We start from the raw sequence: 15,748 nt of genomic DNA, 5'->3' as shown, positions 1-15,748 counted from the left end.
TCTCCTTTTTTATTATTTTGAAACTGTAAAAAATAAAAATAATAATAATCTTGCTTTAAAATTTGAAGAAATTTGTCATGGTCAGGATCACTTCTGTTCACTTAAGATATTCTAAAAGGCATTTTTGCACACTACTTTAATTGTTGATTCAGAGTAATGTGGCAATGTTAAGCTTCATGGAAAACAAACGTACATTAGCAAACCAACAAAACTGACATCATGTCAATGGAATTTCCGAACAATTAAAACCTTGAGAATGTGGGGCGGAGCTAAGTGAACTAAAACCCTGTTCTCAACATTCAAGTTGACTTTGTGGTCCACTCAGCTCACCTTTATGTCCGGCTGCTTGCATAAAAAAAAGAAAAAGACCACTTCAGACTGACCACAATTCTTTACTAAATATACAGTTACTTTCATTACGTCCAAACGCTCACAGGTTGCCAACAGTTGCGCAATGTGGATGTCGCAACAGCACCATTAAAAAAGACGCAGATCCATACGCTTCTAAGAGTTTCACAAACCACTTAATGCAATAAACCAGACATCAGTGGCAGGACTGAATGAATCACAGTGTTTGTTCAAATCAGTGAGTCACTGATAGTGTATTCAACCATTTCTGTCCCAGCCTAACTGCATATCATTACTGGAATCCCAGGTGACTTTTGAAGGTCACTTCTGTCACAGCTCATGTACAAGTAGCCATTAGAGATAAATGGAGAATTGCTACGTCCCGACCATACAGCGTGGCGTTCCTTGAAGACGTTCAAATCTTTGCACATGAATTGACAAACATGGCAAGCCAGTGCAAATTAGTTTACAGCGAATATATTCTCATTTACAGCAGTGAGCAGGAATGCTGGACACAAAAGAAATCCAAAAAATGTATCATGCGATCATAAAGCAAGAACACAAGGCTTGTATTTCTGGAAAGTCAGTTTAATTAGAAAGTAGCGGCAAACGCACAAACATCACAAACCCAACAGATTAACCTCACTGTTAGCATCGTACCACTAGCCTTCCAAGCTCTACGTGTCTCCTGAGCTCCACCATTCCTTTTGCTGATGCTGCAAACGTTCCTCTTTGTTAAAATATAAGCAGCTAACAGTGGTATGTTATGAATGAGGCATTACTTTGCTCACTGGATCAAATGACTGTAACAAGGGAACAAGGGGGTTGGGCTCATATGGGGGCCCAGAAAGGGGTGGGGCTGAAAAGTAGGAGGGATATCACTCTCACAGCCCAAGGGTCCCCTGCTGCACCTGGCAACCCAGCAGGGCATTACCTGCCTGGACACACTGAGACACACTGCCTCCTGTAACACACACAACACACTGTCCTCAGTAACACACACAACACACTGTCCTCAGTAACACAATCACACACACACACTGTCCTCAGTAACACACACAGCACACTGTCCTCAGTAACACAATCACACACACACACTGTCCTCAGAAACACAATCACACACAACACACTGTCCTCAGTAACACAATCACACACAACACACTGTCCTCAGTAACACACTGAATCACACACACTGCCCTCAGTAACACACAATCACACACACTGTCCTCAGTAACACACTAAATCACACACACTGCCCTCAGTAACACACACAATCACATACACTGCCCTCAGTAACAAACAAAATCACACACACACCCTTCCCCGCTAACACATGACACTCAGTGTGCATCTCACCCTTCTGTGCTCGGATCCAAGAAACAGCCTTCATCGCAACCAGCTGCCACTCATCCTCATCTTCCTGCCTGAAGCCATGAAGCCACAACAGTGCCAGAACTGTGGCCCAAACACCACTGTCTACCTGCTCAGAGATCGTGAGAGAGAGGGAGAGACAGAGGGGGAGAGAGAGACGAAGAGGACAAGGGAGGGAGAGTGAGAAAGAGGGAGATTGGGGGGGAGGAGAGCGAGTGAGAGTCAATTTGATCAATGGGTCAATTTGAGCAGGACAGGCCTTATGTCAGTCAGGCCTCTGCCAGTGAGTGAGAATGCCCACCTGGGAGGGTTTCTGCTTTGCCACCTCCTCCTCAGTCTTTCCAAACACCTCGGCCAGTTCCGCTACCAGATCCCAGGATCCACTGGCTTTCTGCAGGGAGATCAACTGGAGCAGAACATCCTTTGGTGGCTGGGGGGGCTCCGGCACTTCCATGTCAGCATGAGAGGTAAAGCTCACAGGTTCAATCTCACTGTCATCACAGCTAATGCTGAGCATCTGAACTGATAAAAAAAAAAAAAAAAAAGGAGACCAAACACAATCCCATGAAGGTGTAAGGCAGTGGAGTGCCATGTTTTCATAATACAGAACAACGCCCACCACCAGAACTGCCCACCACCAGAACTGTAGAGCACTGCCATCTGCAACAACTAAAGAAGAACCCACAGGAAATCAACTAACACTCAACAGCATCTCAGCAACTAACACTCAAAATCAACTTACCAACAGCAGGATACATACCAATGCCATCATCAGAAATGGCAAAATCAGAAAGAAATACCAAATAAAAATGTATTAGCACACCATACAAACAATGGCTATTAATAAATATTATCATTGCTGATTATGGCTGATACATTTTTTTATGCTACAGTCATAAACAAATCAAGACAGATTATGCAATTAATTGAAGTAATTCATTTCCAAACCAAATGCAAAAAAATCTGTAAGAAGAATATTGCAATTCACTGAAAGAAGTTGGCACAGCCCTATTTGAGTGGCCATCATACACATCAATAAAATGTTTGTGGGAGAGACTGTGTTGTGCAGGTGACTGTGAAAGAGAGAGACAAGTGAAAGGTGGTAAGAGAAAGCGGCCACCAAGGCAGGTTTCACTGTATAGTATAAAAGGTATTCTTCCAAAATTGAATAACAGTCGTGAGGAAAATATATTATTAATTAATTAATGATGCGGAATGCTCTATGCTGACAGAACCTGTAGGATGTTTCACTCTATACGTCCTGTCTAAACAGCATTCAGGGTTTTATATCAGTCTGAGCACTCAGTCATGTCCCTGACTAAAGTGCAGCTTCTTTAAGAGTATTACAATTATGAGCAGAGTGACGCCTGTTCAACACAAAGTAAAGGGGAGCCTCCTCTCAGGAAAGCTCTGATTGAGCGGCCCTCTCTGCTATGCTGTGTACAGGTCTCTAGCCAGTTCTGCAGATACCTTGTCAGGAGGAACATGAGAACATTAATTTACAAATACATTTGTATGTACATATACATATACGTATACATATACACTCACAGTTTCGTGTAGGACGGGGGGGTGCTCCAGCCGAGGCACATTTAAACTTCAAAGAGCGGAAAAACCCTTTCTTCTTAACTGCAGGAAGAGAAAACGTGGTAAACATGGCTTTAACAATTTAATTCCTCTGGCAGAACACACACACCCCCACACACACGTGCACGCACATATACACCGGGAATCGGAAACGGACCCTTACGTGGGCCTCCAGCATTAATGGGGCCTGCACATGCAAGAGACCTATAAACATTCGGCACTGGTCCACCACCACAACGCATCAGAATCCCTGCTGTAAGAGAAAAACATGTTTTTTATGATTACTCAGGCAGAACAAACACATGCATGCACAAGTTCATTCACACAGACACATGACCATAATTGCATAATGAATTATTGTTAGATACAAACAGTCAAATATTCACAAACATTGCAATAGAACCACATTGTTTGGGTCACACAAAGCAGGCCATTGGCTACTATTAGTAGGCCTTTGTCGAAGACTGCTTTTGACAAAACAGACCATGGTAAAGAAATAACCCCAGAGCAAGCCATCTAAACTCAATTTAGGATAATTGTACAATAATTAATAACATAGCTAGCTGACACAGGTACAATTTAAGTATATCAAATATACCTCATTAGTCTGTTTAGACATGTAGCATAAAATTAGGCCACTAACACAGGTGTGGTGCAAACATACACTACATAAAATGCCCACTAGATGGAAATGAGAGGCTAAGCTACATACAGCTTAGCTATAATGTCAACATTCAAAATAAGTTATGATGCAAAATAAAAACCCAACACAATATTAACAGATAATCAAAATGTGTACAAATGTGACAATTTGAATATTATGACAACCATAATACACATGCACATTGATGCAAACACACACAGTCACACAACATGCACACACAGAAACACACACATACCCACACACACATACCTCTAGGTGTGGGCACATGTCGGCGCACCAGTGACCCTTTTACGGGCTCTGAGCTCCCAGCATGCACTGCAACGAAAGCAGTGAGGACACTGCTCACTCCTGATTGGACACTCAGCTCAATCACTCTCTTCCTCAAACGCTCCACCTCCTTTTTGCTACGCCCCTCCTGCTCATCCTGCTCTGCTGTTCTCAGCTCTGTCTCCAGGGTGCGGATGAGGGTTCGAGCCCCCAGCCTGTGGATGGTTAGCCTACAAACAGATTTGAGGAAAGGGCATTTACATACTGGCCACATGTGGCATCCACATTGCACTCATCATCCTCACCATCATCCTCACCATCATCCTCACCATCATCATCATCATCACCACATCATCATCACCATCATCATCATCTTCATCATCACCATCATCATCCTCACCATCATCACCACATCCTCATCTTCATCATCACCATCATCATCATCCTCACCATCATCATCCTCACCATCACCATCATCATTATCCTCACTATCATCATCATCATCATCACCATCACCATCATCTTCATCATCACCATCATCATCATCATCACTATCATCATCATCATCACCATCATCATCCTCACTATCATCATCATCCTCACCATCATCATCATCACCACATCATCATCATCATCATCATTGTCACCATCATCACCATCATCATCACCATCATAATCATCACCATCATAATCCTCACCATCATCATCATCATCATCATTTTCTGTTTTACTTATTTCAGAAGCAAAGATCAGTTCAAATCTGAGTGTACATGTGTGTGTCTGTGAGTGACCTATCACTTGAACAGTTACTTTGAGTGACTTTAATTACTTTATTGTTATTACATTTCATTAATGGCATTTGGCAGATGCTCATATCCAGAGAAATGCACAGTTAATTAGACAAAGCAGGAAACAATGCAGGGTTAAGGGCCTTGCTCAAGGGCCCAACGGCTGTACGGATCTTATTGTGGCTACACCTGGGATCAATCCACCAACCTTGTGGGTCCCAGTCATGTACCTTAACCACTACACCACAGGCCGTTTGTTGCTGTGCGCTTGTTTTTGTGTGTGTGTGTGTGTGTGTGTGTGTGTGTGTGTGTGTGTGTGTGTGTGTGTGTGTGTGTGTGTGTGTGTGTGTGTGTGTGTGTGTGTGTGTGTGTGTGTGTGTGTGTGTGTGTATGTGTATGTGTTTTCATGAGCGTGTGTCTCGGTATGCGTGTTTGTGCATGTCTGTGTGTGTGTGCGTGCATGCGTGAGTGTGTGTGTGGTGTGTGGCTGTGAGCTTGTTTTCATGAATGTTTGTGTGCGTTACCCAGTATTCTCTCCAGGCTTAACGCTGAAGCTGAGCTGGTTCTGTACAGACTGCTCCCCCAGATGGTACTGCACACTGACAGAGCCCTCTGCAGCCTCTGCAAACTGACAAGAGGAGGAGAGGGAGTGAGACTCTGGTTTAGTGCAAGCTGGGCTTAACTGGCTCTCTGGTGGAGCTGTGCACTTACCAAAGCCGTCCAGCATTTCTTCACTATAACTAACAGTAACTATGCCCTCGGCAGGCTCTTGCGAGGGTTTAGGACAGGGTCTTCTGTGAAGCATCTTGTGACAATTGTGAGAAATATAAATACATTTGGATCTGAATTTATTTGTGAGAAAAAGATGGGTATGCTACTAGAGCAGGAGGATTGAGGAGGCAGTAACCCCAGTATCTGATACATCTAGCGATTACAGACTTAGTCACAACAGGGCTGGCGGACCATAAAATACATTTCAAATTACAAATTCATAGTCAATTTATTTCATGGAGGAAAAGCAAAATATATTTTTTATCTTTCTGATTTATCTTTCAAGCTCTGTGGAGGTTTTCTAAAAATGATTTGCTGATATCAAAACGTTAGATATTGTAACTATGTATAGAATTTCTTCCCTCACCTGCCCTGTGAGCTCAGCGTACAGCAGTGACCTCTGACCCTGGAACAGCACATTCATCGGGGGAGACAGGGGGGTGACAGACACGCCCTGTGGAACATTCCACTTCACAGCGATGTCCTTCACTGCGGGCTGAAGAGCGAAGCGAAGAGACTGCATCACCTGTGAGCGGAGGGAGAGAGCGAGGGAACGAGGGAGTGGGATACAGAAGGATTGCAGCAAATTTCATGATTTGTGCCAGAATAACCACAAAATACAACAGTGGTATGCAGAAGGGCATCTCTGAACACACAATGGGTCAAACCTCTGTGGATAGGCTACAGCAGCAGAAAAAACCTTAATAAAGTGCTCACTGAGTGTAGCTCTGCTCATAAACAAAACTCCTCTTACCAACCCGAACCTCCCAATTAAGGAGGTGCAGAGGACAGAAGGAAAGCCAGAGCTGAATATCTGGTAAACAGAATATCTGCATTTGATCCAGTGTCTATGTGCACCCATACCCATGATATACTTCTTACCCCATGAGCATGCCTCTCACCCTCACCCTCACCCTCACCCTCACCCCATTCCTCACCCTCACCCCAGTCCTCTCCCTCTACACAATCCCCCTCTCACTTTGGGCTGTAGTCTGTCCGTTCCGGTGATGAACTGGGCGTGGCCAGATCCCTCCTTGGCCATGCCCTTGATCAGAGCAGTGCTGGCTCCCTCTCCTATCCCAAACGAGAAACACCTGAGAGGAAATGACATCACAATCAGATCAGCCAGCCCCTGTGGCATGGCTAGCAGCACCATGACAGGGCGGGCAAGACAGAGACAATATAAAAGAAATAATGTAAATCTTTATTAGTGACTTGTATTTGACTTGGCAGACCAACTGCAGGTGTATCTGCCACACCTGTGAGAGAGGGCATTTCTCTTCACCAGATCCAGAACCTCCTTTGTATTCCACACTTCTCCGTCGGTGAAGATGAAAAGCTGGGATAAGGAGACAGAGTCACACGGCCATCAACAGAGCTGCACTATGCTTTGCTAACATGAAGGAGTAGGGCGACATAGTCTCCAAATCTATAGAACATGGTTAAATTGAGCATTGCCATAACTAAAAATGAAAAAAAATCAAATCTTTTACAAGAAATCAACTATTAATAATGTAAAAGAAATGTGACACAAATGTGTGCTAAATATCAAAACTTTCACTCATGTTTTTTGTAATATGTAATCTTTTGTTGTAAGGGAATATAAAAAATGCCATTAAAAGCCAGTATGCTAGCTAACACTGAACACTACCCAAGGTACGTTTCAGTGCAGCTATTCCAGCAGCTAACTTGCCCCCAATACAAACATGCCTATCATAATTAGCAAAGGCTACCATTGCCTGTTATGTTATTTATTCTTCCTCCTCCATGACTCATTCCCTAAATCCATGTCAGCATGGTGAGAATTTATTTTAACCATGCAAATGACTCAGCAAGTTTAAAGCTTCCAAAAACATACCACATTTGCACTTCAACCACATTTTCCAAATCTTAAAATTGTGGCCAATCAGAGGCAAATAAAGACATAGTCAGAGAAGACATTGGGTCTTTGGCCCAAACATTATGGAGGGAGCTGTGTTTATTTTTTCCAAGTTATATAGTGGGGGTGGCCTGTAGCATAGCGGTTAAGGTAAATGACTGGGTCTCGCAAGGTCGGTGGTTCGATCCCCGGTGTAGCCACAATAAGATCCGCATAGCCGTTGGGCCCTTGGGCAAGGTCCTTAACCCTGCATTGCTCCAGGGGAGGATTGTCTCCTGCTTGGTCGGGATAAGAGCATCTGCCAAATGCCATTAATGTAATGTAATGCAATGCAATATAATATTCTGCCCCGATCAGCAGTGCTTCTAACTTTTGTATGAAAGGGGATACCTGAATGACCATGCGAGTCAGACACAAATATCTCACAGGTTCTGATTTCTATGGGGCTTGAGCAAGAAACATGACACAAGGGGCAGGTTTACCTGTCTGGGGTGCCCCGGAAGGCAGGGCTGGCTGTAGATGTGCTTCAGGGGCGAGAGGATCTCAGTGCCCCCCAGGTCTGCCTGCATCACCCCAACTTTCTCAAGGGCCTGGTCCATTGACTCCTGGCTGTACTCCACACTCTTCCTGCCAGACAGACACACGACAGGACAATGGTCACTATGTGTCCTATAACTACTCATGGGAGATTAAGGTTTTGTGATCCTGGCAATGGGTGAAGCTACAATCATTTGCTTATTTTGACCAACTCCAACAAGACGACTGGCTGAAACTAGTGAGTTACTGAAGAGAAATATGGTCACTCTTCCCATTTTGCTTTAAACCTACAGAGCCAGTAAAACTTCAACAAGCTCAGTATGATCCAATGAGAGAGATCCACAGATCATGTATCATTCAGTGAAAGCGTTCTAAAGGCCATGTCTAAAGGGGAAATATCTGCAAAAACGGAGCCAGACAGAGCCAAAAACAGGCTATGAAACTAGTGAGTCATTGATAAAATGGTGAAATATGACAGCTCTATCCATATTTGCTTTCAGGAAACCTAATTCTATGATCACCATATGTCTTCATGTCAATGTACTAGCCAGAATGAGAAACCCACAGAAGATGTCTGAGCCAGTGAAAGTTCAACAAGCACAGTCTGAAAAACGCATCAGAGCCAACAACAGGCTATGTGTATGCCCAGCAAGGCATGTCGAGTCGAATAAAAGAACTCAGAGCCAATGACAGAAGCACACAAAGCATTTCTGAGCCAATGAGAGTATCTTAGAGCACATCCAAACCAATAATACGAATCAGGGATTGCATCACTCACGGGAAGAAAGAATCATGGGTGGAGCCAAAGCCGTAGATGTTGAAGAAGCAGCCAATGGGGAGGCTCTTCAGCAGCAGCAGCAGCGTGTCCTGCAGAGCCAATGAGAGAATGTCTCTACACACGCTCAAGTCCTGCTGGCCTGCCGTGTGAGATTCCTATCATACACCATTTTCACACTCTCATCCAGTGCTAAGCAGTACCCTATACTACTGCAACCCAGCTGACGGCATTACAAAGCCAAGCCAGGGTTGCAAAAGAACTGACCATTACTGATCATTTCGCTTTGATGAAATTAACTCCAAAGAAATTGAGGAACTATTAGGTGGTGGGTTCAGCTGGCACAAGGGAGGGAAATTTGATTCCAAAAGAATTGATTCCAGATTCTGGGGGCCTGACTCCCTGCATTCATTCCAAAACAAATCTGAATTAACTGACCCTTGCACTGTGAATTCGCAATTGTGCCCCCGGACCGCTGTGCATTTTACAGCGCATACTGCCAGACCGATCAACCAGGAATAGAAACTCCCCGCAGGAGGCCAGCGATGATGTCACTGCTGCTGGGAACTCTGGGTAAAGGCTTAGCATGACCACAGGGTCAGCCATCAAGGAGCCTGAGAGAGAAAGAGAGAGGTAATGGGTAAGGCTGGGAAATATACCACAACAATAATTATCAAATGCAATAACTGTCACTGTCACCAGGTCACTTGGTGGCGCTTTGCACTTCTTTTGGTCTTTTTTGTGTTAGTTTACCTGATAGTGGTAGTAAACATCTGAACGTTACACATTAAATGCTTCCAGGGAAAAACCATCACCACTGGGATCTATCGGGTGTTGAGAAGACAGCCAATCAGCAGCAAGGCCGTCCATCTTCCATCTAACCATCTGATGCGTTTTTGTCCATCACATGGTAGCAGTAAGGCCTTGCTGCTGATTGGCCCGATAGATCCCAGTGGTGATGGAAGCATTTCAAGCAGCTGGAAGTTATTTATATTTTAATTAGATATTATTCTTCTGCATCAGGCACGATTAAAGAAAAAATACAAGGTTCATGGTAGCCATGAACATTACAGCATACAATAATATATCATTGCAATACATCGCCCAGCCGTAGTGATGAGGAGAGGATGTCGGTGAACTATCTGTGATCATGACACTTCAGTATTTTGGCCAATGGGTTAGGCTCACCAGACTTGGCATTGGGCTGTCCCATCTCCACAATGGCAGTGGGCTGATGGGCACCACTGTAGTATGCCAACAGTTCAACATCACGGTCAAACGTGTGACCTGGGGACAGATTCACCTGCCGGCCGTAAAAAGGCCAGTGTTAACATTTTACTGCACACATGGACACAAATTTAGCGTAAGAACACACACACACACACACACACGCATACCGTGGCCTGTGTCTTCTCAGTGTTCAGATACTTCAGGGGTTCAAGGGGACAGTTGGACTCCACCTTGGAGATGGGACTTGGAGAGGACAATTGAACGCTGAGTGACAGAGTATAGGGCACTGAACGAGCAGAGGTTACCTGGGGTACACTTCCACTGTCTGAAGGAGAGATGGAGGGAAAGAGAGATATTACAAGAGATTATAGACAGATGAAAGATACAGGGTAACTGGGCAGAAGAGCTCTTCCCAGAGTCACTGCAAGGTCAACTAAAGCTACATACTTACTAACATACCTAGCTACTGAGTTTACACACTCCAACTTCTCATTTGTTCATCCAACAAGAGTTAATTAATGTTAACTAAACTTAACAAAAACCTGAGTGAATAAAGTTACGTGCCCTTTACAGACTAGATCTAAACCTGAAACCAATGCAGCTTCTTCCCCATAAAGTCACACTACCCTCTTAGCGATAGAGATCTACACCACCTCGCATCTTTGAAGAACACAATGTTGGAGGACAGTGCGTGAGTAGCGTGGTGTGGTTACCCTGGGGGGCATAGCGGGGGTTGAGAACAGCGGGCAGACAGAACCTCAGCGCCTCGTCGGCTTGCACCGCCAGCTCGGTCACGTAGGACAGGGTCACAGATGCCTTCTCTCCCGGGGGCAAGCTCCCCACGCTCAGCTGAAAGACGTCTGGGCTCTCCTCGCTCTCCTCCAGCAGGAAGGCCTGCTGCCCCGAACTTATCGCATCATCATACCGCTCCTTAGCCTGGGTATGATGTCATCATGGTGGGACACAAATAAAATACATATGTAACGGAGACAGTAAACATGGAATCACTACAGCCATAATGTAACTTGGCATAACAAAATTACATCAGTGCTTTAGCGGCGTTGCACGTTTGGGAGTCCTCAGTCAGGTCTATGTCACTGTTGCTGAAAAAATGAAAATACTACTTGGGAGCCCACATTGATTTTTAGGGTTTGTCGCTGGATTGGAATGGTGAGCAACTAGCTTAACATTAGCTCTGTCTACAGTTGCTCTGTCTGAAAAGAATGTGGCTTTGTGACTCAACTAATCTGACTGTGGTGCGCCGTCTCTGTGTACTGTTTCTTAGTGGGCGTTAGCTGTGTACGTTGTCCGAGTTGAAAAGCCAACTCTCCACTCCTCTCTCACCTTCTGTTTCTCCTGCAGCTCTGCCACCACCTCGGTCTCCCCGATCTTGGCACTGAAGTGGCAGAGGGCTGTATCTCCCTCCAGAGGAAACACAAAGATGGCCTCTAGAGGGCGCTCCTCTTTGTTCTCATACTGCAATGTGGAGCTGACTGAGGCCACATGACCCCGCACCTGCACCTCCACCTCCACCTGTTTAAGAGGCACTGAGAGAGAGAGAGAGAGAGAGAGAGAGAGAGAGAGAGAGAGAGAGAGAGAGAGAGAGAGAGAGAGAGAGAGAGAGAGAGAGAGAGAGAGAGAGAGAGAGAGAGAGAGAGAGAGAGAGAGAGAGAGAGAGAGAGAGAGAGAGAGAGAGAGAGAGAGAGAGAATACCAGTTAACGTTCAGTTACCCAGGGCAGAGGAAGTTTTGGTAGGGAGATGTGCGGGTATTGTTCCTGTTTGCATCGCTCCATACCAGGTTCATTCTTTTCCGTCAGCAGTCCCCAGCAGTTCACCATCTTTGTCAACATATATAAAAGAAAACACATACTGGTGAAGTATCGACAGCATACCAAATGTATTTTTGAGTAAATTGGGAGTTAGTTGATCATGAATGACTACCAGACTGGAATGTACACACAGAGAGAGAACAATTTATTAAGTAGACTCATAAACCAGCCTGTTAATGGGAATATATAATCAGCCAATCATGTGCCAGCACTTAAATGCGTACGTGCATGCAAATGTGGTCAAGAGGTGGACGAAATAATCCTGTGTTGGACAGAGCTGGTGTTGAAACTCCAGCCCGTCTCCTGGTGAACAGCTACATTAGCGAGCTAGCATTTCGAGTCCAAAGAGCCAAACAGGGGCTAGACCAACAAACAACCTTACACAAAGGAAAGAGAACCGAAAAAACTAGCAATGAACAATTAGAAAAAGACAGGCTTAAATACAATAACAAATAAACTAAACGATAAACAGTTACACGTCGTCCGCGGACACTGGGTCATAAATTATAGCAAATATTTTCGTATGGTTTAGTGTATGCACTTGTGATAATGTAGAAATAAATATAGTTTCTGAATGACATTTTTTATGTGTTGAAGCCCGATGAAAACATTAGGCTGCTCACATCCGCCAATTTTCCGTCTAATATCTAACACCAGGTTTCCGCAGCAAGCTCATATTTCAAGTTCGTATGTCTCTCCCTCTTCAGTAAAAAATAAATCAATTACCTTTGACTCCGAGCAACGGCTGATTAATGTTGTTTCAGAACCAGCTGTAAAAATCTTGCTTGCTTTCAAATGCGTCACTTTATAGAGGCAAGGAAGCAAGACAGGGATGGTTTTCAGGTTACAAAACCGAAAGCAACTTCACCAATGGATGAGAGTGCTGTCAGCGAAACGGGGAAATCCAATATGAATCGGAGACGCCTTTGGAAGAAAATTGTGAGGACCAATACCGGAAATACATACATTTCAGATACATTTCAATAGGTGTATTCTAATCAAATAGGTACAGGATGAATTGTTATTACATTTTTCGATGATTGCTGACACACTTGTTGCGGAATTTGGCTCATTGTGTCAAACCTCTACACACAAGCCAGATAGACACAACATTGGAGATAAACATTTCACTCCTATGGCAAAAAGAAAAAAACTTTTCCCACGGGGGTGGAAGGAAGGTAGAATCTGAACAGTTGAGGTCAGAACAGTAGAATCTTTAATCGCAAACTGAAGACACACCTCTTCAAACTGCACCTCTCCCTGTCCCTCCCTACCTCCCTGTAAACCTTAATTGTTGTCTTTCTGTCATTTACTTGTGTATCAGGTTGTTTAGTTTGGCTAGGTAAGCAGTGTTTGGCTAGGTAAGCGGTTTGCTCATACATCTGCGTGTTGCGGTATTACGATAATAAAAAAAAAGGTAGCAGTTGAGATTGTACTTCCCTCCTGGGTCTTTCAGCGCACTTATCCCTGGTTATGGGTATGTGTTGTGTTCTAAATACTCGCCAGTAGGTGGCGAGAACGCAATATGCGTAGTAAATATGTAATGTGCAGAAGAAGAGTTAGAGTTGGAGAAGAGATTAAATGAAGAATTAATTACCTGTGTGAATTAACCGTGTCTGTTTATTCATTAGTTAATGTATCTACAGTAGCCTAACTTTAGTTCAGTCTTTACACATGCAAACATAACAAATTGGCGACGAGTTCTTACCCACTACTACGAAGGATGGCTCTTTCTATACCTTCTTCTACACCGTTTTTGCAATGCCCTGGAGGACCTGCTCTGCCTTTCCATACACATACTCCAAGCCACTGGTGATAAGGAAGCAAGTTGGTCAGAGCACTTTTCTTCTGTCAGATGGTAGGAAATGGCATGCATCACGGCTGGCTAGATACCATGCTTCTGCTTCACCTGAGACATTTGCTTGCTCTCCACATGATACAGTGACTGACGACTCCACAGTTTCCGAGTCTGACCTCCCGGGTGCCATGGACTCTCATATGGCCCCTGCTCGTGACAGACGGCCTCCGAGCTGGCTTGAGGACTATGTGACTTAAGCACACACTTACACACCTACGTTCATGTAGCCTGTTCAAATGTTCCTTGGCTATGGATATCATTCTATATACACCGATACAAATTCTGGGACTTATGATATGGATACTACTGAGCCTTCTGCTGATGTTCTACCACTATTTTCAGTCTTGTTATGGTACTGAAGAGAGTTCTATTTCATGCTCTATTTTCTACTTCTTGATATTTCTAGTAATAACTGGTTGATACTTTAAAACATGCATGTGAGATTGTGCATTTCGCTATGTATTACTACTAATATTCTGAGTGCCAAGGTTATGCACTATTCTCTACTAATCATTCTTATTGCTGGTGATATACACTGTTGTTAACCCCTGGTAATATTGTTTACGTAAGGGGGGAATGTTGTGCTCTGAATACTCGCCAGTAGGTGGCGAGAACGCAATATGCGTAGTAAATATGTAAATATGTGCAAAAGAAGAGTGAGAGTTGGAGAAGAGATTAAATGAAGAATGAATTACCCGTGTGAATTAACCGTGTCTGTTTATTCATTAGTTAATGTATCTACAGTAGCCAAACTTTAGTTCAGTCTTTACACATGCAAACATAACAGTATGCACTTTGCACTTTGTTGTATGTCGCTCTGGATGAGAGCGTCTGCCAAATGCCATTAATGTAATGTAATGTAATGTAGGTCAGAGGAGATGGGCCAGACTGGTCAAAGCTGACAGGAAGGTGACAGTAACGCAAATAATCATGCATTACAATAGTGGCATGCAGAAGAGCATCTCTGAATAAACAATGTGTCAAACCTCTAAGTGGATAGGCTACAGCAGCAGAAGACCAATACGTCTAAAATATATGTCAAATAAATACCCAATAAAGTGCTCACTGAGTGTATATCTGCTTGGGTGTGTGTGTGTGTGTGTGTGGATCTGGGGATTTGTGTGTGTGTGTGTGTGTGTGAGTTTTTTGCATTTTTGCACCTTTATTAAAAATCAAAAACCAAAATCTTCCATTCACGTAAGTGTTCATATCCTTTGCTATGGCACTCCAAATTGTGGTCAGGTGCATCTTGTTTGTGTTATTCATCCATGAGATCTGTGGAATATGACTGGCAAATTGAATTGATTGGACATAGTTTTGAAAGGACCACACCTGTGTATATAAGGTCCCGCAATTCACATTGCATGTCAGGCGAACAACCAAGCTATGAAGTCCAAGGTATAGGCTGTAGACTGCCATGATAAAATGGCATAGATTAGGGCAAGGGTATAAACCCGTTTCTAATGCTTTGAATGTTCCCAGGAGCACAGTGGCCTCAATAATCGTGAAATGGAAGAGGATTGGAACCACCAGGATTCTTCCTAGAGTTGGCTGTCCAGCCAAACCTGGGTAACCTGGCAAGAAGGGAGGTGACCAAGAGCCCAACAGAGCTTCAAAAGACCCCTGCAGAGATGGGGGAAAACGGCCGGAAAGACAACCATCTCAGCAGCACTCCGTCATTCAGGCCTGTGAGTGACAGCCTGCCTGGAGTTTGCCAAATTTAAAGGACTCTCTGGTCTGATGATACGAATTCTCTTTGGGCAGAACTCCAAGCACTATGTCTGGCAAACACCAAGCACTGCTCATCACCTGGCTAATCCCATTCCTACGGTGAGGCATGGTG

At 44.1% G+C, this 15,748-nt stretch overlaps 1 protein-coding gene across 6 annotated transcripts; it reads right to left on the bottom strand.

Annotated features, from left to right (window-relative positions):
* Positions 1-915: 915 nt before the first annotated feature.
* LOC133107752 (von Willebrand factor A domain-containing protein 5A-like) lies at positions 916-12,953 on the bottom strand. 6 transcript variants are annotated; one of them, XM_061216902.1, is made up of 19 exons: positions 12,774-12,953; positions 12,014-12,056; positions 11,562-11,764; positions 10,931-11,153; positions 10,385-10,542; positions 10,176-10,290; positions 9,426-9,601; positions 8,991-9,079; positions 8,158-8,302; positions 7,056-7,135; positions 6,776-6,890; positions 6,164-6,322; positions 5,550-5,653; positions 4,220-4,467; positions 3,464-3,559; positions 3,271-3,348; positions 2,021-2,241; positions 1,705-1,828; positions 916-1,312 (listed from the first exon to the last, which is right to left on the bottom strand). In XM_061216902.1, the coding sequence occupies exons 2-19, from the start codon at positions 12,054-12,056 to the stop codon at positions 1,233-1,235; spliced, it is 2,457 nt and encodes an 818-aa protein (XP_061072886.1). In that variant the 5' UTR covers positions 12,774-12,953; the 3' UTR covers positions 916-1,232. The 6 variants fall into 6 exon arrangements, with proteins under 6 accessions (XP_061072886.1, XP_061072888.1, XP_061072887.1 ...); XM_061216904.1 differs by having other exon boundaries at positions 3,470-3,559; XM_061216903.1 differs by having other exon boundaries at positions 3,464-3,556.
* Positions 12,954-15,748: the final 2,795 nt, after the last annotated feature.

The sequence above is a fragment of the Conger conger genome, chromosome 13, assembly GCF_963514075.1.
Source record: "Conger conger chromosome 13, fConCon1.1, whole genome shotgun sequence".
NCBI classification, from domain to species: Eukaryota; Metazoa; Chordata; class Actinopteri; order Anguilliformes; family Congridae; genus Conger; species Conger conger.
The sequence above is the reverse complement of the archived record's forward strand: the minus strand, read 5'-3'. Positions and strand labels throughout refer to the sequence as shown.

What these genes read in the sequence shown, in the direction of transcription:
- LOC133107752 (XM_061216902.1), bottom strand. Translation starts at nt 12,056, where the DNA reads ATGGTGAACTGCTGGGGACTGCTGACGGAAAAGAATGAACCTG. An exon ending in GACGGAAAAGAATGAACCTG is followed by an intron (nt 11,765 to 12,013) that starts GTATGGAGCGAT and finishes TCTCTCTCTCAG; the next exon opens with TGCCTCTTAAACAGGTGGAG. An exon ending in AGAAATGCCCTCTCTCACAG is followed by an intron (nt 6,891 to 7,055) that starts GTGTGGCAGATA and finishes ATTTCCTCTCAG; the next exon opens with GTGTTTCTCGTTTGGGATAG.